Source organism: Aspergillus fumigatus, chromosome 3, assembly GCF_000002655.1.
Source record: "Aspergillus fumigatus Af293 chromosome 3, whole genome shotgun sequence".
NCBI classification, from domain to species: Eukaryota; Fungi; Ascomycota; class Eurotiomycetes; order Eurotiales; family Aspergillaceae; genus Aspergillus; species Aspergillus fumigatus.
In genome coordinates this window covers 3257221-3284742 of record NC_007196.1, presented here as the reverse complement: position 1 = coordinate 3284742, position 27522 = coordinate 3257221, and the positions used below count along the sequence as shown (strand labels likewise).

The window sequence follows — 27522 nt, the reverse complement described above, 5'->3', positions numbered from 1 at the left end:
GCCCGCATTTCATCATCGCATCTCCCGTTATTTCTATGGTGGGACGCCCGCCGCACTTCCATCAACAATCATAGATAAGGTTACTGCTTGTTACTTTCAACCACTAAATTAAACAATAATTGCTCCATTTAGTCCCATCCTCCAAGCGCTAGACAAATGCAGATACATAGTGTACATCCAGTCGACGTGGTAAGCGCTCACGCATGATCAGCAGAATAACAGAATCATGAACAAGATGATATCCTGCAGGGTATAGGTATATACCATAGCAATTGCAAATACACATAATGACAGGACTCCTCCAAGTAGATGCAAATAGCAAGTCAGTAAAATCTCTTAGAAACCAACGCGGGAAGAAAGAACGACTAGGGTATCAAAAGCTCATTCCAGCATCCTACTGCGTTTTTGGATCTGGTCTTCGGAAAGCGATGCGATCCAGAGACAACGCTCGATGATGCCCGGCACAGGCTCGAATTTGTATTTGGTGCTCGCGTCAATCAGTCGAAGAAGGCTCTTGACGATCCTGGCTGCCGTGCGATATCGCTCAAAGTTGACCAGCGGTTCTCCGTTGGGGTTTGCTACCTGAGCTGGTTTCTGCGCGTTGTAGGTGAGGTCATGGACGTATAATCCTGAAAATCCAGTCAGTATGTCTAAGATACCGTCGGTCGAGAGCTCACTAACCGACAAACGGGATACAGCCTTCCTGCAGATTGGCCGTTTCCATTTCCATGCGAAGATCATGGAAGTTCCGCACAGGCTGGATGAGTAGTTCCATGTCTTTCAGCAAGCGCCTTTCCGATGGAGGCACCAGGGCCCAAGTCTTTTGCAGTCGCGAGCAGTCCGTAGAAGACAAAGCAATGGCAATCTGCAGCATCGTTGCGTAGTTGCAGATCCGTTTCGCGTGGGCAGCAGTATGGATGAATTTGACGATGGTGCTAGCTCGCTCTTCTAGTGTACGCACGAGAACGATCTCTGAAACCACCCATCGCACCATGAGGTTGAATCGACCTACTACAAGATCTATTCCCCTTCGTTCCTCCTCGGTAAGGAACTGGACCCAGTTGCGAGTGGAGGGCGAGCCGCTACTCCAATTCATATCGACCAAGTCTTTCCAATCCACCTCACTGAGCGCAGCCATCTCGACCAGGGTCAGCTGCTGAGCAAGGATCTGGGATTCGCATGAGAGAATAAACGGGACATGGTCTGGTTCAGGGTTCTTGGAGATATTGTAGCGTTGGCGATCCATCTCGGTTTGAGAGAGTACATCACCCGAGACCTGGTGCGTATTCACGGGGCGAAGATTGTTCCGTTCGGTGTTCTTGTTCCTAGGTGAAGGGTCTGGAGTCAATGGCTCCGCCGGAAACAGAACTGGATCCATGGGCGTGGTGCAGGAGGCCACTGAACGAGGATTCTGTATGGTCATCGGGGGTGAAGGAGGGTGAGCCAGAGGATGAGGTGGAATCCCAAACGAGGAATCCCCAAGACTCTGCGTGTCCAAGGAGAGACGCGCGTCGAAAGCTTCCTGTGATCCTATAATATCAACAGACAGTTCGGATGAGAGTCCTGAAAGTCGTCCCCGTTGGTCTTTAGAGTGTCTGGATAAAGGCACAGGCTGCGTGGATCCGCGTGGGATACATTTAAGGCTATCGGTCTTTTGAACGACATCGATAGATGAATGAGACGACTCAACTTCAGTCGTGTCCTGAATCGATACCCTGCTCAGCCTAGACCGAAGCAAAGTAGAGTTCTGCGATCTCGGGGTTGGCTCGGGTTTCTTCATCGACTCGTCACTCAAGCCTCGCTCGAGAAGGGGTATTGAGCTGTACGACTCCCCCGACTCCGATCCCGCCAGAGAGTCCGAGTACGGTCTGGAGGGGGAAAGGCGCCGCCGTGCTTGCGGATAGAGCAAATCGGTCCCGAGCAAAGTTTGGCACCGTCTGTGAACAACTTCCGATGTTGTAGGGTCAGACGAGCCCAGGGCCTGATCGTGTTGAACATGGCCTGGCTCTCTGCAGCTGCCACCATTTGAGAGCCCTGCCGGCTCCCCGCTGGTAGGGGACCCGGGCCACTTTCCCTCGAGTTTCAACAACGCTGACTCGATTCCTCCGTCGTCGTCATCCGGTATCTGCGCAAACTGCGCTATAGCAGCTTCAAATGAGCGCCTCAACATCTGAGACGAGTGAGTCTGAATCAACTCATATCGCGGATTAGGAGGGATCAGGCTTGTTTGGCGTCTGGAAACATCATGTTGCCCACTCATCAGGCTATCAGAGAAGGAGCTGCGATAGGTTGATCCAGATGTAAATGACCCGGAATCCGGGCGCGACCGCAGGCCACCTACGGTCTGCATCTGCCGCAAATCTCCACCAGGGCGCCGACGAAGCGTTGGTCCAACCTGCGCTCCAGCGGTGAGTTTAGAAGGGTTCGTAGCCGCAGTTGGCGGCAGAGATGGTTCTCGCGCCATGGCTGAACGCTGTCTTGATATCCCACTTTGAAAAGAAGCATACTTTCGGAGACGAAGAGAGGGTGAGGTTCTTTTCCAAGAGACCGAGAAACGCTCCGTGGAGAATGATCGGCGGGGGTCAGAGATTCTAGATGAGCGAAGGAACCTCGAGATACGATTAGGTGGCCCAGAGTCCGCTTCCTCATAGTAGATGGGCAGGGAATATTGATCTTCTGCCAGATCCAACCTATGAGACAGACGGCGCAGAGAGGCTGCCTTGACAGTTGTGGGTGTGTATGCAGCGTTCAGAAAGCCAGGAGGTTGCTCAAGCCCCATCGAATGCTCCAGCACAGCTCCAGACATGACGGGTTCTCCCAACCCGGTGCCATCCACAATGACAATAGATTGGCTGCCCATGGTAATCTGACTTTTGGCCATTGAGCGGTCGAAGCCGGGTTCCGGGCGATCTATCTTCTTGCCTTCCAGTTCCATCGCCTGCTCGGTCACTTCTAGTCTGGGGCCCCTCGCCGTCTGGGGTGAGACTACCTCGCCAACTGCACGACGATATTCTTGCAAAGCCTCGTCGGACAGAATATCGATTCGAATCGGTCTTTTTGACGTCGCCGCAGTCTTTCTGTCTCTGTAGAGATCAGATCCAAAGGCTACATTGTTAGGTAAGGCTGATGTTTTGCCCCGCATTGAAGGACTCCATTGGCCATTCGCAGCACGCGGCGAGACGCTTTGTCCCCCGTGTCTGGTATGTAGAGCTCGGCGAATAGACCCGATAATCGTCTTCATCCCTGAACTCGAGCCAGGAGGCTTCGAAGTCTCATTTATAGTATTGCGACGGTCCTGCGTGCCAGCGCTTGCAGACGAGGGCAAAGGGGGAGAGGGCGGCGCCATCATGGTCATGTACGACTCGGCTGGAGGGTACAGCTCTCCGCGAATTAGGCTTCCTAGGTTCAATATCTCTTGAGAAGCGAACGCCTGCTGTTCAAGCTTCAGCAAACACAAAGGCGCCCTGTCATCCCGAACGGAGTCAGAAAAGCTGCCACTGCGCTTGTGCATATGGCCATGGAACGGGAGGCGCTTCGCTATAACTGGGGACACATTGGGGGACTCTGGTGGGGAACATAGAAGCTTAGACGGGATTATAGGCACTGGATGAGGCGCCTTGCGTGCGGCGACAGGTACGGAGAGACGCTTAGGAGATTTGGGTGGCAAGGAACAAGATGTAGCCTGGACACTATGACCGCTTTTTGTAGATGCCGGCATGCTCTTTGCCGTAGCTGTGGAATTGTTCCGATCGTGCTGGATCTGTTGAAAAGCAGGGAGACTCTGTTGGACACCAGTCTGGTGCTCCTGGTTGACTTCAGGCGTTGTGGAATCGTACTCGTGCTCCTCAGCGTTGCCTTCGCCCTTGGGGCCTGCCTCGAAGTCATGACCACCCGGGACAATGGCGGTGCCTGGAGCTATATGACCTGTCGGTAATTCCCAGTAGGCGGCACATTTGCCGTGCCAGCAGCGCTTAAGGTCGATTAAAATCTTCAAGTCACTAGTCCCGCCCCCTTCCCGGGCCTTGACGTTGTCGTACATGGCGTTGATTGTGTCGCAAAATCGAGCGCGAAGGTCATAGTCAGGGACAAAGTCATCGGCGAAATAATTGAGAATCCAGTGCCGGAGCGCGGCAAAGGTACGAATGCGGATAATCCTGCCATCGTCCTGAAGTCGATTGATAGCCCATTGCAGCCGAGCAAGTAGAAGAGAGAGAAGATTACCGGGGGAGAGGTACGAGCGAAAGGTGAGGAAAAAGTCAGACACGAGCTCATAATCCATGAACGACTCGGACGATATCTGCGCTACAAGACGTGCTGGAGTGGCCGCGCCGATGTCCTTGGTTCCAGAGATATAACGGACTACGGAGCCGTCATGCATTATCGAAGATAGGTGATCGTATATGGAGGGCTCAATGGGCTCCTTCAGTTCGTAGAAGACCGGATTCACCGTCGCAGTTGAGGCTCGAGGCATCTCCATAGCTGGCTGGCCAGAGAATATGGAGGCAGCAAAGGACGGCTGTTCTGGCTGAATTGAGTCTCCGATGTAGACATTGGGACCAGGACCAGGACTAGCGCTCCAATTTTCTCTCAGGAATCCCGAGACGCGAAAATTGTCGGACAAGGATGCTCGTGAATATACGGAGCTGTGCAAAGCAGCGCTGCCTTCGGTATTGAATTGTGGCGTTCCCAATCGGTAGTGGGGGATTGGGATATCCAGTGTCGGGCGCCGAGACTCATCTGCAGTCCTGGGTCGATCATCGGGTCTGTCGATGAAGATCCGAAACTCTCCGTATCGCTTCTCCCCTGACACCGATTGCTGCTCTGAAATGGTGGAGAAGGAATGCGCGCGCTGGCGGTGCTGGTGCTGACTGTTGTATTCAGGAGCTGCCTCGTCCGTGGCCACAGAATCGCCGTCCTCACCAGCTTCCTCCGATATGAATTCGGGGCGCAGTTCAGAGAGCTGCGAATTAGACCACCGTGATGGGTCGTTTCCATCATGACTGCGTGACTGCACATGCAAGTGGTTGGTCTTGGACCGAGCAGGCGGAGGGGAATAGGATATAGGATGCGGTTCCTTGTGCAACGGATTCTGAATCGGCCTGAACGAATCAAGGTGGTTCATTAGTCATTTCGTGGTCTCTCCCAAGCTTCGTGAAACCTGAGCAACTGCTCCAACCATACCTAAGAAAGATCTTGCCATTCTGCCCGACATTTCCAACTGTGAAGTGATTCGGTTCCCTTGCACCTGCAGGCGCATCACGCGGGGCTTGTGGGATGTCGAAACGCTCAACAGGGCGCTTTTTCAGGACTTCATGACTGTCCTTGGCACGTAGGATCGAGGTTGCAACCCTTCCCCTGACCGGTTTCACGCCAATATTTGATTTTGCGATGTTCCTTCCCTGTGCCACGGTGTGAGCGCGCCTTAAATTGGAGGCTGACTTCGCAAATTGGTTCTCAACATCGATTGGCTCGTTCGGGAGATATTCGCGCTCGCGTCCGGTCGGGGAAAAGTCCTTGGGTCGATCCGACTGATGAGATACATTATCAGGTGCCAATACCACCGACTCCATGGCGGATAATGTAGGGGAAATCCGCGGGAGATCGGGTACGGTCTATGTGAGAAATATGTATAGTGGACTTAGTCGTCCCCCTGCTTCAGACGTTCGCGTCGACTACACCGAGGGAAGATGAATTGACAGCCCAAGCTGGGGTTGAAATCCGTGCTTGCGACACGACATGACCAAACCTGGTGAGGCTATAGTGCGTTGGTGATATTGTGCTTTTATTGTGGTGACTGCGGATTGCGAGGAAGAGATGGCGAATGACAGGGTAGATTTGATTGAGACCGAGACGGTGTGACGAACTGGCTCGGGATCTGACAGAATCGAATCAATACGAACAGCGAATAGTGAAAGATTTCGACAATATGCGACAGATGATAACGGAGGTGATGTATCACTTCAAGATGATTGCTGCTGAGAAGCCTCAGTGAAAACAGACAGTAGTCCGTACAACAGGTTCTCAGACCAAACAGAAATGGTTTCATTAATTTATAACGAGGTCAAGTCATGACGAAGATGAAGTACTCCGTATCCCATAAATGTCCGAGGAGCCGCGCGATGGAGAGGAAAGAAAGAGAGCGAGAGCGAGAAGCAATGGAAATTAGAAACAAGTAAGACGCGCATCACCGTCTCACTAGTTCGTTGCATCCGGCCCTTATGAGAGGGGGGGTTTGTGCTGCGTGGGACCGTTCCAGTACAGCGGAACCTCTGTGGCTGTCAGTCTGTTCTAAACTATCTAAGGGAACTCACGATCCATCAGAAGATCAAGTGAAGGATTTCATTTCTTCCTTTCCGTCATTACATCAATTATTGAATCATGTACTCCATAGCTGAGGGATCTTTGAGAGGAGTTCCTCTCCATATATACAACTTTGGATTCTGCTGTTCTATGGTTCTCCCACGCGGTACAATGGCACCCGGGGCATGGCCTCTATGTATCTATGGTTTTAAAAAGCGGTAGTACCTTTGTATCTACCGAAGCCGTAGAACACTATAAACTCTAACAGCCCCAATTCCGAACTATATTAGAGTACAAGTGCTGTCGAAGTTTTTTGGTTGATTGATCTACAGCTATATACGGAGTATTGGCCTGCCGGCAAGGGAGTCTTCTGTAACTACTACTCTTCGGACAGCCCTCGTGACCTTTACATCCAACCGCCGATCGATGTTTCGTGGAGGCTGGACCAGATCAAGCCAGGAGCGGCAAGTGCACACCATAGTCTAAAGCCAGGAGTGCGAGGCTGGAAAATCGGAAACTAACTGCTGCTACTCATAAGGTATCTCTCTACGGAGTACTGTATCAAGTTGGTTACCTAACGCACTTACAGGACCGTTGGAGCTACAAAAGTGGGACGGATTTATTTTAGGCCATCGAATGATCGCCCACCTGTGACGTCCATCCCCTAACTACTCCGTACTAAGTACATATTCAGATTCTAAAAAAGGGGGTGGAAAGAGGACGAAGTGTTATGATAAAGAGAAAAAGGAGACAGAGAGGGAAAGGGAGAAAAGGAGGAGGAGCAAAATGAGAAAGGGTACTCCGTCCTGCCCCTACAATCAGCTATTTGGTGTCTAGTTACCAACCTCTCCACGAGTACGAGTCGTCTAGCTACCAGGTAGGTAGCTGGTTCGGCTTCGTATGGGCCTTTACGGCTGAGGGATAAAGGGGCCGTGGGTTTCGACCAATCTTCTACTGGACTTTGGTCTCGCTAAGTACCTTTTCCTACAGGGCGATTGGTCATCTGGCACATAACGATTTTCAAACCCGATTGCTGGATAGATGACGAGCCACTCAGAACTGCAGACCTACCACTTTTCACAGGGATCATATTCCAACTGACACTCAGTGCATAAAATAACATAGCAATTCAGCAACCTACAGTAAATCCAAGCCGATGCGAGCCAGGAATGATCGATCAGCTTGCCTTAACAGCCAAGTCCTCTCGCTCTGAAGGAACCTCGCTGATTGATGATTTCTTTCCCACCTGTACTGTAGATAACCAAGCGAATCTACGTATTGATAGCAAAACAATAGATAGTAAAATAGTTGATGCTGAAGGATGGTTGGGTTGACTGGTAAATTGACCAGTAATGGAAAGTGTCGATAGATCAATTCAGGTTGGTGGACTTATACGTCTGATCAACGGTGTCGTCCCTTTTCGTTCTGCCTTCTAGGTTATAGACTCCATGTAATTCACTTGTGATACTCTTACATTGATGCTGATGCACGGTTGTCTACGGAGCACAGAATTAGAATTCCATGCCTCAAGGTTCGTTGTGCCAGCCATAGGTTTATTTAGCATACAGCAGATTGTTCGAGGAATCAACAAGAGACACATGGAAGGACGCATAGTTGAGCAATCTCAAAGACAATAGTAGACGTTAACCAAGACTATAACCAGTACAGTCGATATATCAATTAACGAGATTACAAGCGCCCAATAATACATTACCTAACAGAAGATATGTTGCAGAAATAACAAGCATAAAGACCACTTCAGCTACCAGAGCTTGCACACGGGCTTCTTGGTGGGGCAATTGAATGCCTCATTGAACTCGCGAGAATTGGCCATCGTGCCCTGTCATCATTGTCAACGCTATTCTATACCAAAAGAAAGAGGAGTTCAACTCACAATAATTCTTGCAAACTTAGGAGCGTGGGGGTCAGTATAGATAGCCTGAATGGCGGCTTCCTTGGTCGTCTTAGCACACCACCAGTTCCCATAGGCGATGAAAAACAGCTGCTCCTTGCTAAAGTTGGAAAGGCCGGGGAGGTGAGCATCCGGCGACGCTTCGTCTCTCTTCTTCCATGCCTGAAATGCGGCTCCTATGCCTCCAGCATCTGCAATGTTCTCGCCTAGAGTAAGGCGCCCGTTCACATGGAGGGGCTCTCCATTCTCTCCTAGAACGGTGAAATTTGAGTATTGATCGACGAAGCACTGCGCGCGATCTTCAAAACCTTGGACTGTTTTAGCGTCCCACCAGTCGGTGTAGTTCCCAGTCTGATCATAGTGCCGACCAGTCGAATCGAAAGCTAGCGCGGACCATAAGAAGGTTTTCAGGATAATTGTGCTCATATAAGACTTCACTCACCGTGGGAAAGTTCATGCCCACTCACAGCACCAAACGCTCCGTAGGCGAGATACAAGGGTGCAGATGGTCCGTAGAATACTGGCGGCTGCATAATACCGGTGGGGAATACGATCTCCTGCAAGGGAGGATTGTAGTAGGCGTTCACAGTTGGTGCACTCATTCCCCATTCGTTTCGGTCAGTGGGCTTGCCCAACTTCGACCAGGCTCGGTGAAGGTCAAACTTCGCGATAGCCATTTCGTTCTCAAAGAATGTCTCATTGGAGATATGAAGGTCGTGGTAATACCTCTCGATGTCCGCTGGGTCCATCACGTTGGGACTCTTGGTAGGGTATCCGATCTTTTGGACAATGTTGTCGACTTTCTCAATACTGAGTTTCCGTACATCCGGCGACATCCAACTAGTTTGATGTAGGATGTTCACAAATCGTTGCTTAATATCCAGAATAATTTGATCGCCCAGTTCCTTGGACGCTTCAGAAAAGGCATCGAGAACATAGAATCGACTGAGACTCCAGCTGAGTCCTCGATCCAACGACCTGATACACGTTCTCCACCGCTCGGTTGTAGCTTTGGGGTCTTTGCCGGCTAGCTTGTTGGAAAACTCGCGCAGGGCCGTAATCTTGGCGTCCTCTATCTGGTCCACATACACCTGGATGATCTTCCATTTGAAGAAGTGATGAACAGTCTTCCTAGGGGTATCTCTCAGAATAGTCGACAGGGACTCCATATACGAAGGCGAAGAAACAATCAGGCGATCGGGTTTGAAGCCGGCAGGGGAAAGCATGGAAACAATGGTAGATAAAGAGATCTGTGGCAGCATAGATTCGACTTGGTCAAGATTGCGTGGGTTGTAGTACTTCTCCACATCCTGCAAGGTCTGAGCATCTGGTGTTGCATTTGCTAGCTTCCATTCAAACAGAACAATATCCTCAACAGAGACTCGTTTGTCCTGTCCGACAAAGTTCCCAAGAACTTCTTTCAACACTCTTGTGTACTCGGACACTGTCTGGGAGCTGTTGTAATACTCCCTGACCGGGAGCCCAATCTCGTCTGGCGGGCCGACAGAGATAACAATTTTGTCCGGGTCACGATCATCGGGCTTCGCCTGTTAGAACAAGAAGCTGTCGAATGCCAACGGCTGATGTACTTACACCTGGGCCCATTTCTACCAGCGCCGTAACGCCAGAATTCATGAGAAACAATACTGCGTCAGTGATATTGACATCCGAACCAACCGCAGTTGACTCTGCAGAATAGATATCGTCGAGTTGAGCAAGCAAAGCATCCAATGGCTCGCTACCACGTTTGCTGATCACGGCTTCGTCCAAGCAAGCATTGTAAGCGGATTTCAATTTCCTAAGGTTCTCTTCATCAGCAGCTTCGGGGACACTTGTGGATTCCAAAATGTGCCGAAGGCGCATCTGAGCTGCTTCAGCCATGAGAGTCCCAGTAAACATGGAGCCCTGGTCAAGCCGCAGATCGTGCCGTTCTCTCCAGCCCCCACAGACATATTGCTCGAAGTCCTCGCAGGGGTCAATCTCGGCATAGTTGGGATCTAGACTGTACAGAATTTTCGGAGGCAGCATGTACACATTCCGCTGATTCGCAGAGCGGGGGTGTCACAGGGCGGGGAGGAACGCTGTCGGCCAGTTCGTCTGCGTGATGGTCAAAATGGGATGATGAGGACCTGCATTCAGTTTGATATCAACGCACTGAGAATTATAGACCAAAAGTAGTAGGCGACCGAGATGAATATCGTTATAGAGAATACACCAAATCGAATCAGTGAGAGACAAGACCCCCTTCGCCGATACCACGGTGTGTCGAACGACCTCGAATCAAACCCATCGATATCGAGACTGCCATTTCGAGCATGGTCTTCGGCGTAGAGGAACCGGCGCTTCTCAAGCTCCGGGGTCGATAATTCTCGTAGTATAAAAGCATCGTCAAAGTCGTCACGACTACATTATTAAGATAGTGAATGCTTGACGGTGACGGCGGCCACTATCCGCTGCTAACCTGTAAGGGGGGGAGCTGGGAGTCATTTCCTCCCTATAGCTCATGGCGGGCCACTTCAAAGTTCGTTCATATATATATGTGAATATTATGCGTATGATCAAAATTACAACGTATAGAACAGCTCATGTCCTTTAGGACTCTGAGGCCTATCGATCAGATTACAGGAGGTTCTCTCAATTGACCTCCGTTCCATTGGGGGATGGCTTCACATGGTGGATCAATGATGAGTAAGCCGCTAGCTAGGAGCTGTTGTAAACAGTTACTGTTGCGGTCAAAGTTGGAAAATTCCAAAGGCACGTTATTAGATGTTCTGTGAGCTTGAAATATGTATGACGAACCCTTTGTATTGTATCATCTTGGTCATGGGTCGAGTGATACAACCTGTTGACTAGCATGTGTCAATTTAGACAAGTTTAGCTGAGATCCTAAGGAATCAAGCTCTGCACGGATGATGAAATAACAATTAAGGCAGTAGATTTCCAGGACCTGACCATTCATATAGAGAATCTTAATCCCCTTTCTGATGGTGATCATTGTCCGGGTAGTTGCATATTATCCCGCCGTCTATCCAATGGATGGACTAGATATCTACAGTTGTCAACCGTCAACTGTCAACAGGCAAGTACCACAGCCCCACAACTACAGGTTTGCCAAAGTTTATGTTGATTTGGCTCAAGTAAATCGTCCAGAAACAAAGAAACGACTTGGATCAAAGAACGGAACCTTTCAAAGCCGGAACTCTCCTTGTATTGTTTAGTGATCTAATCTTGTTCTTCTATGAAGCTAGAAACAATGCAGATCTACTCCGTAGCCAGAGTGGGAAGTTCATAGTGGATGGTCATCTCACCCCATGTTAGCTTCCCCTTCGTCTAGTTATCTCAGGTATATTCTCATGTTATTATGGCGTGATCTGGCTTCACCCCTCTACGGTGTAAGGAGTACGGGGTTTCAAGTTACTAGCTGAACCGTCTCGGAAAAGTATTTCCCACTTTGGAGGAGGCCTTAGCAGAGACTTCCCAAATCAGTATTTCATAGTGTTTCTGTCCTCGGAAATTCGGATATATGATGGTGGCGTGTTGATCATGAAGAAGTACGGAGCACAGGCGGCATTATCTCGCTCAAACATCGGCACTTGCTCACCAGTGACGCAGAACAGGAGGTTCCTGGCTGACAGAATACAGACTATGGTTGAGGTTTAAAAGAGACTATCACACACTCACGAAAAAAGACGACAATTAAGTGGTCACATTAAAGTTGTAGAATTGATTCCCTCAGTATGGTGGTCTTATATGGTATCTACACTGGCCTTAACCCTACTTGTTAGAATCCCTCAGTGTGTTGCCTTCACAAATGTACGGAGTACGAAAATCAAAATCATACCAGATAGCGGTGAGGACGCGAAGACAGCGTTTATCGAGTGAAAGTATTTTTACTGTCATACACATACATATTCTGGTAGATAGCAAGAGTCAGTAGGAGTTCCGGGAATTGCTGGAGCTTTGAAAGTGCAGAAACTTCTACTTAGACATTCCCTTGACCAGGGAATCCATATCCACCTTGTTCATGTCTATCTACATTACGACGGCTTTCGCCCGTTGGATGCGCCATCAACGGGGCAAACCCCTGGCACTCTGGCAGAGCTCATTTCTGAACTTAGAGCTTTCCTTCCCCGGACTATTTCAATAGACTAATCTTTAACAACTATGATGAAGAGTCCGAAACGTGGTTGACCAGTGGTTAGACGGTGACAAATTTATGAGTGCTTGGCAACTGACGCAGATTGATACTGCAAAGTCTCTGTCATATCGCACATGAGACCAAGGTTGAGGACGATGAAAAATAGGTTTGGATCCTGCTTCTAAGTAAGCGGGTTCTCTTTACAACCCGGCCATAGACTAGCCCATGACGGGCTGACTATCTATTCGGCAGTCAGCAGTTGTTCCTGCAAGGGCAAGGCCAAGGCCAAGGCCAAGAATTTACCACGCTTTAGGCTTCATCATGGCTCTCTCAACTTGAGTCTCCTAGCATGGAATCTGCTCATTCTGTAGCATATAGCATGCGCATACATCCCAAACCCAGACTTCAGCGAAGTTAGTGGCAGGATTCGTATGCTGTGTTAATAATACGTATGACTCGTAAGCGCTGGGAGACATCCGATTCTCCTCATTTCTCAAGAGCATCAGCCTCGAAAAATGTCACTGATGGATTATAAATGGAATGTGGAGTAGCAAGGGTCAGGCCATTGTGGATGGAACTAGCCAAGGCGCCACAGCCAACACGTGGTTTGATGGATACTTTGAGTGTCAAGGTTGTGGCCCGTGACAAGTGAGGAGGTTGTTGGGTGTAAAATATAATCTACCCATATCGAAATGGTCCATGATAATTTAAAGGAATTCTACGGTGTACGGGATAGTGTCTACTGAATCATGCAAGATTGTGTTTAGAATTAGTCGTGTGCTTACGTCTTGAGGCACACGAAACCAACCAGATAAGGCAAGTGTCGGTCTGAGCCAGGTAGTACTCCGTAGAACTCAGCGATTCCACTCTATTTTGCATGGATCTGGTTTAATTTGGGCCTCGGACTGCAAACCGAAAACGCACATGATCTACATTGAACAATGATGATTATTATGATACCTGTCAGACTGCGGACGTTGTACAGGAATTCATTATTATAGTCTACCTTACGCACTCCGTATCTAGGTACTATTATACTTTCAAGCTGCAAGAATATGGCTCAACGTATGATCTGTACAAAATCTGCTATTCTGTCTGTTTCTCCATTCGTGCATATGTGCATACTCAGGTAGATAGATACCTGTCAGAAATGTGGTGCAGCTTGCCTTATCCACCTTGAGTGTCCTGCAAACTCTCAAGTTCGTATCGGGCCAGGAATCCCTGCCTAACCTCAGAGTGCTTTTCAAGGATCGTGAAACAAAAGGGGCCAAGGGCCAGATTCCGAAAGTCCTAAATTGATTTCAGCGAAAATCGTTCCTTTTAGAGTGGACTCGAGTCATAGTGAAGTATTAGTAGGCTTGACGAAGTGATACCATTCGCTATCAGATGCACACCATCCAGAATCTGTACAATGCGCCGAAGCATGGAATAGTATGGGCTCTTTAGGTTGACACCAGAGTACCAGAAGGAGACTTTTGCTAAGCAAAGAACAATACAGTAAAACCTCGTTATAACGAGATATTCCAGACAGTCCAAATTTCTCGTTATAACGAGGTTCTCGTTATATCAAGGATATATATAATTTAGCCTGTAAAATAGCTTCGAATATCCCGCTGAGTCTGTAGGCTCAGCTTTCGACCCCAAAGGATACGTTCATGCTTATCTAGCTCATATATAAGGCTAGGAATGCCCTCTGCCTGCTGCTCCTCATATAAACGAAGTGTTCTTAGTGCATCCAATGCCTGATCAAGTGATATTTGTGGTAGAATTTCAAGCTCCTCCTCAGAATCATCATCAAGCTCTGGCCCATACTGAGCTAGAATCTGGCTCTCAATATCTTCAGGAGTATCCTGGACAGCTTCCTCTGCAGGGTTCAGAAAGGTATCAATATCCATTAGGTCCTGGATAGGCGTAGAGAGCTTAAGAAGAGAGAAAGCATTCTGTATATCATCCAGAACTGCTGGATCGACAGGCTCTCGATATGATGGTTGAGAATCTAGAGCCTTTTGAAAGCAATTCTGGATTACCTGCCCAGAAAGATCAAATTCCCAGCTCTGGATTCCCCATCGAACCGCTCGTAGAATGTTCATTGACGCAATTGGATCACGATTAAGCTCAAACTCTTGAAGGATGAAGCGAATCCAGTATCGTTTCCAGTATGACTTCCAACAGTGGATAATCCCTTGATCAAGAGGCTGGTATCGGCTGGTAGAGTTCGCAGGAAGCCATATAATAAGAGTATTCTGTAGTGGATAACCACTAGATTGAATCTCTGTTACAGCAGCTTGATGAGCAGAGAAGTTATCCATAAGAAGGACAACATTCCGTCCACTCATCTGCTTATCAAACCAACGAAGAAAGTCTGTAAATATTGATGTTGTAATCCAGGCTTTCTGGTTACTCCGCCAGATAAGATTCAGATTCCGTATATTAACACCAGCAGCTTGGAAAGCTCGGGGATTCTTCGCTGTACCAATAAACCATGGTAATAGCTTCTCAGAGCCATCCGCATTGCAACAAAAGAGGGCCGTTATCCGTGCTTTATCTTTCTTTCGACCTGGAAGTTGACGTGTTGAAAGACTCCGTGCAGGAGACCGCTTCCAGAAGAGGCCAGTCTCATCACAGTTAAACTGGTCCTTAAGGCTATACACACTTAAGACTTGTTTAATCTCAAGCATCTCTTGATCTGCCTGAGCTGGAACACTTCCCTCCTCTCCATGATGTCGATACCATCTTACTGACCTCCTTGTCTGGAAGTTATGAAGCCATCCATTACTGAAAGTTGGCATCTCTTGCCCTGGGTAGATCTTCTCCCAAAAAGACTGAGCCTTTTGTCGAATAATCTCTGCAGAGATAGGTATTTGTTCCTCCACACGTATTATCCACTCAAATAAGGCGTTCTCTAGCTCTGGCCAGTTCTCACGGCGTTGGCGCTTTGCATCGCGGGTAGGGAGGGAATCGGCATCAAGATAGTCGTATTTGCGGGATAAGATATCAGAGATGAGACCAGATGAAAGAGTATGATCGTAGGTCTCCTGAAACCATTTACGAAGGTCTTTCTGTGTTGCGTTTGGATGGAGGCGTTTTTGGGCTCGCAAAGCAGCCTTCTGGGACGTTGAGATAGGCTTCCTCTGAGGCATATTAGCTAATAAGAACCCCTTGATATAACGAGATTTTGTATGGGAGATAAGGCAAAAGTTAACGAGACTCGCTGTAGCGAGGGATCTCGTTATTTATATGGAGAATTAATTGAAGCAAGGAAAAAATCTCGTTATATCGAGGTTCTCGTTATAGCGAGGCTCGTTATAACGAGGTTTTTACTGTAATATTATTGTGTAAGAATGGATGTACCTAGAGTAACCCGCTGTCGATCCTTGCATTCCAAACCCGACGAAAAATGCGACTCATGCCTGCCTCGTGGCGTCGTTCGTTTGCAGTTTCTCGCCAAGAAAGAGAATGGGGCCTTTGCCTTCTGTGGGAACTAGAACATTTAGGGGAAAAGCACAGGGAATGAAGGGGACTATTCACCAGCTCGGGCTGGGCCATGGTCGACTAGGAAGATAGATACAGTCTTCCAGGAGCAGCAACACATGGCTTGGTGGCTGGTGCATCATCAAATAGGTGGACGGAGACATCGACAGCGGCACAGTTAATTATTGACGTCTCATAGCTGATGCAACAGGAATATGCGGCGTGTATGTATCTAGTCTTTAGGTGCAGCAAAAGAGACATGGAAGAATTCCTGGCGTCTTCGAAGGAAGAATGAAGAGTCATTAATGGCCCATCCTAGTGGGTACGACTGTACCTTCTGGGCCACTTGCAACTCTGTTCATTTGTTCCTTCATCCCGTACCTTTTTTTACATGAAAATGGCCCTGGTCAGGAAGTCCAATAGTATCTTGAGGAGATCTTCTGAGTCATGTAAAAACAAACAATAAGACATACTATTAAGGAGCGCCTTTGCGGATGTTTCCTCTTAATGAATATTATCTGGGTGGCTCCTCAGTATTAGGTCGACACTACGGAGCTTAAGAATCAGGGGCAACTCTCGATAGCCGCTCTGAAACATAAACATTACGAAATTATACCAAAGAGGTCGATCTGATCCCGAGGTCTTACTGAATAGCTAAGAGAAATAATGCCAAATTAGCCTTTCTGAGTTCTCCGGTCGGGTCGGGAGCCTGGAACTTTTGTTGTGCCATCTCACTTGACACTTCCACTACTCCCACTCCGGAAGGCTTCCACTTCCACCTCCACCAGCACTACGACTCAAAGCTGAGGTACTCCAACCTGCAGTCCCATCCCGACTAACTCCTCCCCCGCTTGGTCTCTGGCCCGTTCCATCGTCTTCTTGTCTTGTGGGACGGCAGACATGTACTATCTCTCCTATCTGTTGGCGACCGGTCTTCATCTCTTCTTCCCTTCTCTGTTTCCCCTCCACAAATAGTTGGTCCGCTGTGCTCGAACTCCTTGCTCTAGAGGACGCCCTCATACCGGTGTACCCTCTATGGGAATTGTTGCAAGAGACATCGAATAGCCCCTACTGGTTTCTTCCAGTAACTGCGAGTGACTGCTGTTCCTACCCCTGCAGTGTTGAGGAGCATCGCGGCCTGTCGGCATAGCACTCCCCTACGTTGTCGGGACTTTTGTCTACGCCATTCGACCTATCCGAGACCCCAGAATCTCCGCCCATCAGGATCCGAGTCGGTTTCGGTTGCAGTTGAGCTATCGAAATTGGCTTGTGATATTTTGGAATTGTCGCGGCTGATTTTGCGATTACGACTCCGGATTCTCGCAAGCTTTAGAGTCGGCTGTGTGTCTCGAACTTTTTGATAATACCTCCCTCACAATCGGAAGCGCGCCCGATTTATTTCACCGCAAGGCGGAGCAACGGTTTGCAACAGATTTATCACAGCGACAGGAAGATATCGGCTTCGGCATTTCCTATAACAGAAGCTGTGAAAGTGCGTTTATCCATAAGAGCACGTTTGAGACAACTTTCCGCGTCAAGGTTATGTACTGACTTGTAACATTATCACCAATAGAACCACAGCCCTTCGGACGTACTCTCGGGTAGGTCGATAGATTTCCGCTTCAAACACTGTCCATATTAAGCGCTTTCCTCGAACCTTCCTACCAATTGCTATGCCTCGTATTTATGTTGAGTCATTGATACATGTGTCGACGTCCTTTCGTTTTAAGTGGTTGCTTGGTGAAGTGCACACAGGCTCCTCGTTCAATTTGAGAGATACTCGCAATCTGTGTTGGAGATCTGATTTCGCATGCGTTTCATCGATGCCATTCCACTGACCATATTTCTCCTGACTGCAGTTGCCTTGTCTCCTATCTCCACGCTTTGTCCTCGACTACGAAAACCTACATCATGGGTTGTATGAGCTCCAAGCAGGCCGAAGCGGCGGATAAAGAAGCTCTTCAGCGCACAATTCGGATAGACAAATCGCTGAAGAATGACAAGAAATTGATGGACAGGACAATCAAAATTCTCCTACTGGGTATGCCCTTGAAACGATACGGCGCATCCATAAGCTCGAACACAGATACTGATGGTTCCTCGTAGGCGCTGGGGAGTCCGGTAAATCAACAATTATCAAACAGATGCGCATTATCCATTCAGGAGGGTTTCCTGAAGATGAGCGACGACAGACACGTGCGGTCATATACTCTAATCTAGTCATCGCATTCAAGGTTCTGCTGGACATTATGCGCGCAGAGCAGATTGATTTTGAACTCGAGACTACAAAGGTAAACTAAAGGGGAACCCTCTATATTTCCCATCCAAACTTTGGTCCCACTTCTGATACTAACCGTTGGTTTCGCTTTCCAGCAATTGGCGGAATTCATAGACAATTTAGAGCCCGATGTAGGATCGGACGAAGCATTTTCAGATTACAAGGTCCGCGATGCGATGAGGGAGATGTGGGTTGATGCAGGGGTGCAAAAAGCCGTGTCTCGAGGTCATGAGTTTGCTCTACATGACAATCTGCAATAGTAAGTCTCGTTGACGGTATCTTCCTCATTAGCGGCTACTTACTCTCTTGTAGCTTTTTCGGGTCGCTTGACCGTTTATTCAAGCCCGGTTGGCTACCAGACAACCAGGACATGCTGCAGGCCCGTTTAAGGACAACTGGTATCACGGAGACTCTCTTCGAGCTGGGACAAATGAATTTCAGAATGATGGACGTTGGTGGGCAACGGTCTGAGCGCAAAAAATGGATACACTGTTTTGAAGGTGTCCAGTGCCTTCTTTTCATGGTCGCGCTATCTGGCTACGACCAGTGCTTAGTAGAGGATCAAAATGCCGTAAGTCAATCCAGTCTCAGTGCCTCTGAAGAAGCATGTTATCTAACGCAAACGCAGAACCAAATGCACGAAGCAATGATGCTCTTCGAATCTTTGGTGAACGGAGAATGGTTCAAACGCAAGCCCATCATTCTGTTCCTGAACAAAATCGACCTTTTTAAGGGAAAACTCGAATTCTCACCGGTATCAAAGCACTTTCCAGATTATAATGGTTCGAACTCGGATTTCGACGCCGCAGCGCGGTACTTCGCTGACAGATTCCGCGGTATCAACCGAATACCGGACCGTGAGATCTATATCCACTATACCAATGCTACAGACACAACGCTTTTAAAAGCCACTATGGAATCTGTACAGGACATGATCATCCAGAAGAATCTTCACACGCTCATCTTATGAGTATCTTCGGACGAAGACAATTGTTATTGATGAGGCTTACCGCCGACCTGAGACGCCAAATTTTCACTGCTTTTCATGGCTTCTTTCCCATTGCATATGAGAGCGTTCACATTCCTGGATTTTTCACTTCTTACATATTATTCTGTATATCTTACCCTGTATATCTTATACCTGCTCATCTCTCCTTCCGCTCATTGGAGCGATCAATCGAAGGATTGTGGACTCTTCGCTACGTCGCCATGCTACATTGCATGAAAGCTCATACAGCCTGATATCCCATATCTGCTCATTTCAGCGATGGTACTTATGTCTATATACTGCTGGGTGATACCCATTCTCTAGTTTAACATTCCTTCGATTCCTTTTTCGGGTTTGGATACCTAATGATTGTTCCTGTTCATAATTTCTGTGTACGTCATTTCTTCGTATTTCATATATATTGTTATAGATCCATATCATGTTGATGGTATGGCAATCCATCGACCAATAATGCGCAGATCCTTGCAAGCCCACCTGGATCTTGTGAGAAGTGCTAATCAAATTGATTCAATTGGTGTGGTGTCGCCCTGCTTTGCATATAGCAACCTGCAAGTGTTGTATTGTACTCCGTCAAGGAAAGTTTCTTCTCATCCTCCGAAACTCCGCTCCAGATCAGGGCTTACTACATAGATCTTTATATACTACTACCTGGGTAATTCTAGCTCTTCCTACTATAGGCTACACACTATTTTATGTGTTCTAACCCCCTTGTCTCCTTCTCTCTATCTCTGCGTCCTCATTCATCGATCATATTATTTTCATCTATATCTTTGTCTATCATCACTCATTCATCTTGTCTTCATCTGCAATCCACTCAAGCAAGTCATTCAAATGGCTCCTCTCCGTGGCAAGCGTGTGCGTTCCACCTCTCCCTCTGCTGCCACCACTCCCGTCAGAAAGTCTGCATGTCTTGAAGCTCAGCCGTCGAGTTCAACTCGACAGTCATCAGCTGGGTTGTCTATCATGTCAACTGATACTGACACCTCGGAGAGTTGGGAGGCGTTGCGCGCAGAAGCCGCCGAGAGGGCTGACAGCTATGAGCCTCAGAACCGGCCCGATGAAGGCATTCTGAAAGCGTCGTTGCATGCATGTCTCCAATGGCTTCCCGAAAGGGCCGGTCCGCTGTGGCCAGAGACATCATAAATGCAACAAGTGACAAAACTCCCTATGAAGTCTTTCACAATCTTTTCACTTGTCTCGCGGCGCCGAGTAAGTCCAGAAAGCTCTAATAAGCAGCAGTCATTGCTAATTTCTGGAACAGTGAAAGCTCGACACAACGGCCTTCCGTGACAGACTCATCGCACGGAGCAGGAGCAGGTAGAGCCTGTGGCCTCTAAACTTGACCAGCCGAGCATCCGTACTGAAGACTTTCGAGAGTTATGTTTGAAACGCGATGGCTACCGCTGCGTAGTAACCGGGCAAATGGAAGTCAAGCACTGGATTAAGTGTAAGCGTCCTGCGGATATCCCAAAAGGACACGTCGAGGCAGCGCATATCATCCCAATTTCGTATGCCTCATGGGACAAAGCATCGGTAATATCTTCTCAACGCCCTGACCATGTACATTAATATACTGACTAAACCAAGGCGCCACCACATGCTCCTCCAAGCGCATGGAAGTTGCTCTATCGGTGCTTTCCTGATGTTTTGGAAGCCGGGATGAAACCGGAAAATATTAACAATCTCTACAACAGTATGACACCCAGTATCGCTCTACGTGTGGAGTTCGGGTGTTTCGCCCTCGCGTTCAAGCCTACTGTTAGTACAAGCAAGCCGACATAAATACTGTTATTCAGGTTTACTGACAGAGATGTGTGCTATTAGGAGAAGGAGAACGTATATCAATCAGCTAAGAGTCTTCGAGGATCAATTTTCAACCTTTGAATTGCCGCATCTCCCTTCGTCGCACATGGTTAAGTTTAAAAAGGCAAAGATGCGCAGGACTTAGAGCTTCCCAGTGCCGCATTCTTAGACTGCCATTAGAGACTTTACGAGATCTTGAATGCCTCTGACATGGCTGAGGTGATTGATACGCATCTGCGAGATTGGGATGATATAAAGAGAAGTACAGGGGGCTCGATATGGGAAGACGGGGGTACAGATATTGGGCACATTCTACAAGTAGGCCTGTGGGAACGAGTCGTAGGATGAGAAAGAATAATAAACGTTATGTCGCTGACGAGATGACATGTACTTTGAAGGCACATCTATACACACAAAACTCAATCCGATTAAGTCCAGAATGCAAAGTCGTCGAGAGATCATGTGATAACTAATGCCTGAGGCAGTAATAGCTGACATAATTGCCATTTCCACATGATCAATTCCGACTTTCGAATTCGCCTTCAACATCTCTCGCGGCTTCAAGCAAACTCCCTTACCCACTTGCTGGGTTACATACTTGTGCAAATGTTGCCATCCTCCGTTCGCCGGGCTGTGTGGACGCCCATTGTGCCTATTTCTGCCATCTCTCGAACATCCAGTCAAGCTCTTGCTTCGTCTTCGACAGGATTCTTCGGCACGACCGAGCATGTGCGTCAACGCCGATACTCCTCCTCTTCCTCAAAGCCCAGCGATGGTTCAAGAAACATCGATGCTTCCTCTCAGACACCCGCGAAAAGTGTGAACTCCGGGGATAAGCGTGAAGGTAAATCATCGAAGCGGAGGGGAAAGGAGGGCCGGAATGGCTCCAAATCCAATCAGCAAGCTGCGTTTTCGAGGTTGCCCAGTGTTCCATCAACGCAACATCTACAGCCACACGGTCAGTATTATACTTGATATGCGGAGTCAACTATGTCACTTTTGGCCTCGTATATCTGTTTGACTTTATAATTTCCAAACTGACATGTTCATCTCCCCGCAGATGTCCATGTTGCGTCATTCTTCTCCATTCATCGACCTATCTCCGTCTCTACCACTGTACCTCCACCCTCCAGTCCCGAAGCCTTTGATGCCATCTTCACCGCGAAGAAGCCCTCAAAGTCCGACCCGGCCGATGTGATTCTTACACTTTCTTCCGCCGTTCATAACATGGAGAACGCGGCGTATTTCGGTGAGCAAGAAGACCAGATGAACATCTTGAGCCGGGGCTTCAGTGAGGCGGAGGGCCTCGAAGGAATGAACATGTCCGAATTGCGAATCTCTATCGAAGAACTAACCAAACGCCTGCGTCCCTTCCAACCCCCGCCACCTCCAGTTGCCTACGATGAGGCCAAGGATGCCAGCGCCACCAGAGAGACCTCCAGCTTCTCGACTGTCCTGACCATCCACGAGTCCACGCATCCAGACGGCCGCAAGACATACCAAGCTCATGCATCCCCTTTCGTCCCCACGCAGGACCTGGAGGCTCCCGGAGCCGGGGAGAACGATGCTATCATCGACATTCCCCACGGGTCGGATAACTCATACATCGAGCGCCTGCGCGATAACAACACCATGCATGCCATCAGCACCAGGAGACGGCGCAAGCTAAAGATGAAGAAGCACAAGTTCAAGAAGCTGTTGCGTAGGACGAGAACCCTGCGACGCAAGCTGGACAAGGCTTAATCAACGGGACTTCACGCACACAATAGCTTCTCATTTCCGCACCGCGTCTCTCTTCTCTTTTTTTTTTTTGTCTCATCTTTCCTTGACCAACCACGTTCTTGAGAAGCGTTGGGGTCGGTCTCTTAACTGACGGATCTTCCTCCCTTTTGCTTGTCAATGTGTTGTCTCTTAAGCTTCTGTTGACATAGTCCTTGTGGTATTCCTTTCCTCGAAGATGCATAGTATCCAGCATTCTGGTATCAATAGACAATATTATTCCGTATACTATCCTTCGTCTAGAGCCATCGTCGATGGCAGTATGTACTTGACCCTTTCCACTTATGATTTGAGATCCGCGTCCTGTCCATCTTGCTAATGTGTCGAGCTAAGATTGACCAATGTAATAGTCTTTCTTCATTCCACCATTGCACAGATGGCCATCATGTTTAACAAACGTATAGTCGCGATAGCAATAATATTCCGAAAACTAGGAAGCAGGAACAAGAATGCCAGCCAGCCAACAGAACATACATGAAAAAAAGGGAAGGCAAAAACATTCAACTTTGCAAGATAGATGACCCAGACTAGCTAGGATCACAACAAGAAGCTCGCATAAAGTACAAGTTCACCGCGGATGTTGGCCCTGCGATGTATCTACCAGAGTCTGTGAATCAACCCCAATTTCCTAGTCTACATCTCGGCCGCCAACACATCAGCATTATATCTGTTGTCCATTTATAGTTGAAGAGCCCCAGATCCACCTTCCTCGTTCAAGTCAGTTTTCGTACCTTAGCCTGGACAATGGATAGCAGATCCTGCTACCATATCCGAGACAGAAGGACAATTATCTCGTTACATGGTGTTTGAGCAACCCGCATCCCAAAATGCGATTTGGTACACAAAGAGGGCGGGGCTAATCTCGCTTGATTGTGATTTGACCTTCTCAATTCGTGAGAGTCGATAGAGTGCCCGTTTAGCACTTGGCGTCGATCCTCGAGCGAGAGTTCATGAGAAGAGCAACAATCAGACCATACAGACCTGCACAAAGAACGAGCGACGGTTAGTAACATGAAACTATGAAAGAGTCACATATCATGGTACTCACCCAAGACTTCAGCGAAAATCAGGATCAAAATCATACCGACATAAAGTCTGGGTTGCTGGGCGGTTCCACGGACACCAGCGTCACCGACAATACCGATGGCAAAGCTGCAGGAGACCAAGGTCAGTTGATTACTCACAGAATTTGAGGAGGGAGTTCGTGATGGTGGAACATACCCAGCTGCCATACCGGCGAGACCGACGGCCAGGCCTGCACCCAACTGAATGAACCCTGTGTACAACGGAACGCTCTGACCCAAGTCGTTTGCGATCAAGACGGATACGACCAGTCCATAGATACCAATGATACCAGCCATGACAATGGGAACAATATCTATGAAAGCCGTCAGTTAATACATCATCGGGTCTTCCGAATCGGTATGATGCTGTAAACATACTTTTCACGATCAGGTCGGGCCGGAGGACGGCCATCCCGCAGACACCGACACCAGCCTTGGCAGTTCCATAGGCAGCTCCGAAACAGGTAAATACAATGGCAGAAGTGCAGCCGAGAGCACCGAAGAAGGGCTATCAGAGTCAGTATTGGCTATATTTGAAGACGCGAGTGAAATTGCTCCAAATGCTAGAGAAACAATGACGAAGCTATCCGCGGGGGTACGGAAAAGAGCTCTGGTATCGGTGGCTGTGGAAAAGCGGAATACTCACAGCATAAACTGGGCTATTCGGATGAAAGTATTAGCAATTTAGATCTGGTGCTGGAATTGATACAGGGGTTGACCGGGTTTGGAGCAGTAGCTGGTTGCAAAGGAGCAGCAGACGAAGTGGTTACGTACCAAAGTTCCGTGGCCATTTTTAAAGATCGAACCGGTCGGGCTATCAGAAATATGGCTTATGAAGCTCAAGGATATGTGATCGACAACGGGTGATTTAATAACTGCAGAAGGTATCGTTGCGATGATACGAAGGCTTTGGGTTTCGTGTTGGAGTTGGAGGTCAAGGCGAACACGCTGGTTGCTTCGGAGAGGCTCAGCTACCATCTGTGCTACCACGTGATTACGGCTTGGCAGATCGACAATAGTGGAGGGTCAAGTAAACCAACTTGAACCATGACGGAAGTTTATAGTTTTTCTAAGTAATGCTGCATGAAATGATCAGTAGAGTCTATTGTACAATATATATAGCCCTATGGGCTTTTACATGTGCCTAAGTTCAAATATCTCATGCCAAAGTCATCTCAATTCGACATCCAGGAATATCACACTTGGTGCTGGTTCGAATCACACCTCCCTTGGAGTTTGCCTCAAACTTGGGCTGGGAGTATGTGATTGCTTTCTCTGATAGAGCGCCAAAATAGCGAGGAATGGCTATCAGATCTAGTTGCTCAGTAGACTCTGTTGCCAGCTTATCTGTATCAGAAACCATACCGAAACGATACGAAACGCTCCCCTGAGGTATCTCTGACAATGTTCGAATGCCACTGTGTGTGTGGCCTGGCTCAACAGAAACGAAGAATTGAACATAGTCGCCTGGACTAGCAACTTGTAACAGCGAAGACAGGTCATCCGTTGCCATTGCCGGCTGCTCAAAGGGCAGTGGATCTTGGACCGGGCTCCTGCCATCACCTGAGAATAAATGATCAAGGGCCGACAGCTCTCCGTAGTCTTTTGCTTCCAGAAAGCTTATCTCGGGATCCAATGACAGCAGTCCTTGCTTCTTACCCCAACCCCCTCCACCACTCATAACACGGTGAAGTTTACCACCGGCCTGAATTGATTGGGCGAGGCGATTCTGAGTAGAAGTTGCACTGGGTACAAAGTCGGTACCGGGCTTCTCGACCAGGGCCCAAACAGAAACCCTTTGATCAGCAATTTTGTGTTCTGCAATGTAACGGGGAAGCTCCTTCTCCAATTCGGATGAAGCTGGCATTGGTTCATTCGACCTGCCATCTGCATGCCTCGCAACCTGGCGGAGAATATTGCCCATGCTAGACATGACTTCTCTTCTCTGACCGACAGGATATAGCGGAAGTCTACAAGAGGTTTGTAGAGTCCTCGCATAATTCGTTATTAGACAGCTCGACAAGGAGACTGACTGGTCTAAGACATATTTGTTTGCTGAAGAATCGTAAACCCAGCGTGTTCCGAGAAGAGTATTGTCATTACCATTGACAAAAATGGTGTTGGCGAGCCGCAACCCGACCTCATGAACAGGCCTGCGAGTCTGTTCAAGTATACCCGGAATACTGGTCTCAATCGAGAATACGAGGGCGACCTCCTCTGTTCCCATTCTTCTGGCCCGGCGGGGCGCAGCAGTCTTTGCATTTATATCCTTTGCCTGCGCGATCGTGAATGTCAATCCTTCAGAGTCTGATATGACTTCATCCGAGTTTGTAGGTCGGCGTGCATCCGGTATTCCATCAATGACAGCAAGAATAGCGTGGATGGGACCTGAAGACGCTGACGTCGTAGGTATCGGGTACAGTCTGTTCATCCACTGTTCGAGAAATTGTCCGTCGGGATTTATCCACTGAGCGAATGAGGGAGTGGCGAGAAGGACGGCAACATTTCCTGTTTCTGCCAGCCATGGGGAGGATGAAGGTACGCTCGAAAGCACATCGTCTGGAGTCTCTTGACTATTTAGCTAGCAAGTCCAAGCAGAGGAGCGAAAGCACTCACAATCTGCTCAGGTGTCTTTGTAAGCCATGTGCAGGCGAAGGGTAAGTGATCAGGGTCTGTTGCACGTGTAGTCTGAAACCATCTTCTTGCTGTGCCGTTGTGTAGGTAATATCCCCTCCCTTGTACTCGACAGCATCTGCGAACCTGCTGGAGGGGGGCTGACTTGATCGCCCGCTGCATTGACGTGGAGAGCGGGACGAACCCGAGTCTCATCGCCATGAAAGCATGGACAAAAATGACCAGTAGGCGTGGAAAAACGTTGAGCTGGCGAGACAAGTGCCGAGTTGATAGACTCGATAATTTCTGTATGCGGAGAACATCTTGCGGAGTTTAACCTATCTTCCCGCACGCCAAGACATGATACCCTGCTGAGAGAAAAAAAGGGTGAGAACAGCGAGGTGGAATTGGCACGTCTATTCATCATTTGCATAACATACATCTGGAGCATATATGCGAGTGCTGATACTACATTCTCCTTCCATCTAGTATTGTGAGCTCTTCCTATTTCCTCTCCATTTGCCATGCAGGCTCGCAAGGGACAAGACAACCGTCGAAGTAGCCAATTTCATGTAGATATTGGCAGTCGGTAGAACTGGCAGTATTCTAGGAGTGAGTGTATGATATCTTCTTGCTCCTAGGGCCTTTCTTGAGCGAACGTAAATCTGTGAAATAGATCTCGAACTAGGACAGTCCTGACGTAGGTTCAGGCAACAGGATTCAAACCACACTGCCACTTAGAGACAAGGTACCTAGAGTACTCCGTACCCAGCCAGTACCGGGTATACAATGATTAAATCAAAAGCATCATGTGGCTAAGATTTCTCAGCCACCCTTTTGATGGAATAAGTATAACTTGCAGTCACACGTAGCATCAACGCAAAAAGCGCCCGATGGGTCCCCTTTCCCTGTTCTATGGTATTCCACTAAGCCGTGTTTCCGAAGTCCAATTTCCAACCCTGAGGGATCACCAGCCTTATCAGATTAAGGTACCTAATTTTGAAGGACTCAAGTAGGTACCTCTCTAGGCAGCGGAATATCAAATCGTCAACGGCAGCCACCCACCAATCAAGTCAGTCTGTCCTGACATGAGCCACAGGTTGGCGCTGAAAGCATGACGTAATGATCAGCCCCCAAAAGGGATGATGTATTGTA

General features: G+C 48.3%; 8 protein-coding genes across 8 annotated transcripts; 3 read left to right on the top strand and 5 right to left on the bottom strand.

Annotated features, from left to right (window-relative positions):
- Positions 1 to 82: 82 nt before the first annotated feature.
- On the bottom strand, positions 83 to 6716 carry AFUA_3G12430 (mitotic regulator LTE1). Its single transcript, XM_749285.2, has 3 exons — positions 5182 to 6716; positions 682 to 5099; positions 83 to 629 (listed from the first exon to the last, which is right to left on the bottom strand). Exons 1-3 carry the CDS (start codon positions 5568 to 5570, stop codon positions 382 to 384), a joined length of 5055 nt encoding a protein of 1684 aa, XP_754378.2. The 5' UTR covers positions 5571 to 6716; the 3' UTR covers positions 83 to 381.
- A 1028-nt stretch (positions 6717 to 7744) lies between these two features.
- On the bottom strand, positions 7745 to 11311 carry AFUA_3G12420 (M13 family metallopeptidase). Its single transcript, XM_077804444.1, has 5 exons — positions 10674 to 11311; positions 9806 to 10615; positions 8655 to 9753; positions 8195 to 8595; positions 7745 to 8140 (listed from the first exon to the last, which is right to left on the bottom strand). Exons 2-5 carry the CDS (start codon positions 10238 to 10240, stop codon positions 8063 to 8065), a joined length of 2013 nt encoding a protein of 670 aa, XP_077660595.1. The 5' UTR covers positions 10241 to 10615; positions 10674 to 11311; the 3' UTR covers positions 7745 to 8062.
- Positions 11312 to 13933: 2622 nt separating this feature from the next.
- Positions 13934 to 15490, bottom strand: AFUA_3G12410 (uncharacterized protein; the record flags this gene model as incomplete). The annotated part of the gene is made up of 1 exon (XM_077804443.1): positions 13934 to 15490. One exon carries the CDS (start codon positions 15488 to 15490, stop codon positions 13934 to 13936), a length of 1557 nt encoding a protein of 518 aa, XP_077660594.1.
- An 824-nt stretch (positions 15491 to 16314) lies between these two features.
- ganA (guanine nucleotide-binding protein subunit alpha) lies at positions 16315 to 19652 on the top strand. The gene is made up of 7 exons (XM_749288.2): positions 16315 to 17313; positions 17395 to 17422; positions 17681 to 17862; positions 17928 to 18112; positions 18195 to 18358; positions 18412 to 18670; positions 18728 to 19652. Exons 3-7 carry the CDS (start codon positions 17733 to 17735, stop codon positions 19067 to 19069), a joined length of 1080 nt encoding a protein of 359 aa, XP_754381.1. The 5' UTR covers positions 16315 to 17313; positions 17395 to 17422; positions 17681 to 17732; the 3' UTR covers positions 19070 to 19652.
- Positions 19653 to 19749: 97 nt separating this feature from the next.
- Positions 19750 to 20677, top strand: AFUA_3G12390 (uncharacterized protein; the record flags this gene model as incomplete). Its single annotated transcript, XM_749289.2, has 2 exons — positions 19750 to 20225; positions 20520 to 20677. The coding sequence occupies exons 1-2, from the start codon at positions 19940 to 19942 to the stop codon at positions 20675 to 20677; spliced, it is 444 nt and encodes a 147-aa protein (XP_754382.1). The 5' UTR covers positions 19750 to 19939.
- A 721-nt stretch (positions 20678 to 21398) lies between these two features.
- Positions 21399 to 22923, top strand: AFUA_3G12380 (mitochondrial 37S ribosomal protein mS38). Its single transcript, XM_749290.2, has 2 exons — positions 21399 to 21869; positions 21972 to 22923. The coding sequence occupies exons 1-2, from the start codon at positions 21425 to 21427 to the stop codon at positions 22652 to 22654; spliced, it is 1128 nt and encodes a 375-aa protein (XP_754383.1). The 5' UTR covers positions 21399 to 21424; the 3' UTR covers positions 22655 to 22923.
- Positions 22924 to 23606: 683 nt separating this feature from the next.
- On the bottom strand, positions 23607 to 24683 carry AFUA_3G12370 (H(+)-transporting V0 sector ATPase subunit c; the record flags this gene model as incomplete). Its single annotated transcript, XM_749291.3, has 6 exons — positions 24529 to 24683; positions 24401 to 24413; positions 24133 to 24262; positions 23912 to 24068; positions 23739 to 23842; positions 23607 to 23671 (listed from the first exon to the last, which is right to left on the bottom strand). The coding sequence occupies exons 1-6, from the start codon at positions 24543 to 24545 to the stop codon at positions 23607 to 23609; spliced, it is 486 nt and encodes a 161-aa protein (XP_754384.2). The 5' UTR covers positions 24546 to 24683.
- An 87-nt stretch (positions 24684 to 24770) lies between these two features.
- On the bottom strand, positions 24771 to 26589 carry AFUA_3G12360 (uncharacterized protein; the record flags this gene model as incomplete). Its single annotated transcript, XM_077804442.1, has 2 exons — positions 24771 to 26320; positions 26371 to 26589. The coding sequence occupies 2 exons, from the start codon at positions 26587 to 26589 to the stop codon at positions 24914 to 24916; spliced, it is 1626 nt and encodes a 541-aa protein (XP_077660593.1). The 3' UTR covers positions 24771 to 24913.
- Positions 26590 to 27522: the final 933 nt, after the last annotated feature.

Excerpts from the sequence above, each read along its gene's own strand:
- AFUA_3G12430 (XM_749285.2), bottom strand. The coding sequence starts at position 5,570 with ATGGAGTCGGTGGTATTGGCACCTGATAATGTATCTCATCAGTCGGAT. Across the intron at positions 5,100-5,181 it reads AATGGCAAGATCTTTCTTAG|GCCGATTCAGAATCCGTTGC; the intron begins GTATGGTTGGAG and ends TGATTCGTTCAG. Across the intron at positions 630-681 it reads AGGCTGTATCCCGTTTGTCG|GATTATACGTCCATGACCTC; the intron begins GTTAGTGAGCTC and ends CTGGATTTTCAG.
- AFUA_3G12420 (XM_077804444.1), bottom strand. The coding sequence starts at position 10,240 with ATGCTGCCTCCGAAAATTCTGTACAGTCTAGATCCCAACTATGCCGAG. Across the intron at positions 8,596-8,654 it reads TGGGCATGAACTTTCCCACG|CTTTCGATTCGACTGGTCGG; the intron begins GTGAGTGAAGTC and ends GGTCCGCGCTAG. Across the intron at positions 8,141-8,194 it reads CTAAGTTTGCAAGAATTATT|GGCACGATGGCCAATTCTCG; the intron begins GTGAGTTGAACT and ends CAATGATGACAG.
- ganA (XM_749288.2), top strand. The coding sequence starts at position 17,733 with ATGGGTTGTATGAGCTCCAAGCAGGCCGAAGCGGCGGATAAAGAAGCT. Across the intron at positions 17,863-17,927 it reads AATCAAAATTCTCCTACTGG|GCGCTGGGGAGTCCGGTAAA; the intron begins GTATGCCCTTGA and ends GGTTCCTCGTAG. Across the intron at positions 18,671-18,727 it reads TAGTAGAGGATCAAAATGCC|AACCAAATGCACGAAGCAAT; the intron begins GTAAGTCAATCC and ends ACGCAAACGCAG.
- AFUA_3G12380 (XM_749290.2), top strand. The coding sequence starts at position 21,425 with ATGATCAATTCCGACTTTCGAATTCGCCTTCAACATCTCTCGCGGCTT. Across the intron at positions 21,870-21,971 it reads GCAACATCTACAGCCACACG|ATGTCCATGTTGCGTCATTC; the intron begins GTCAGTATTATA and ends ATCTCCCCGCAG.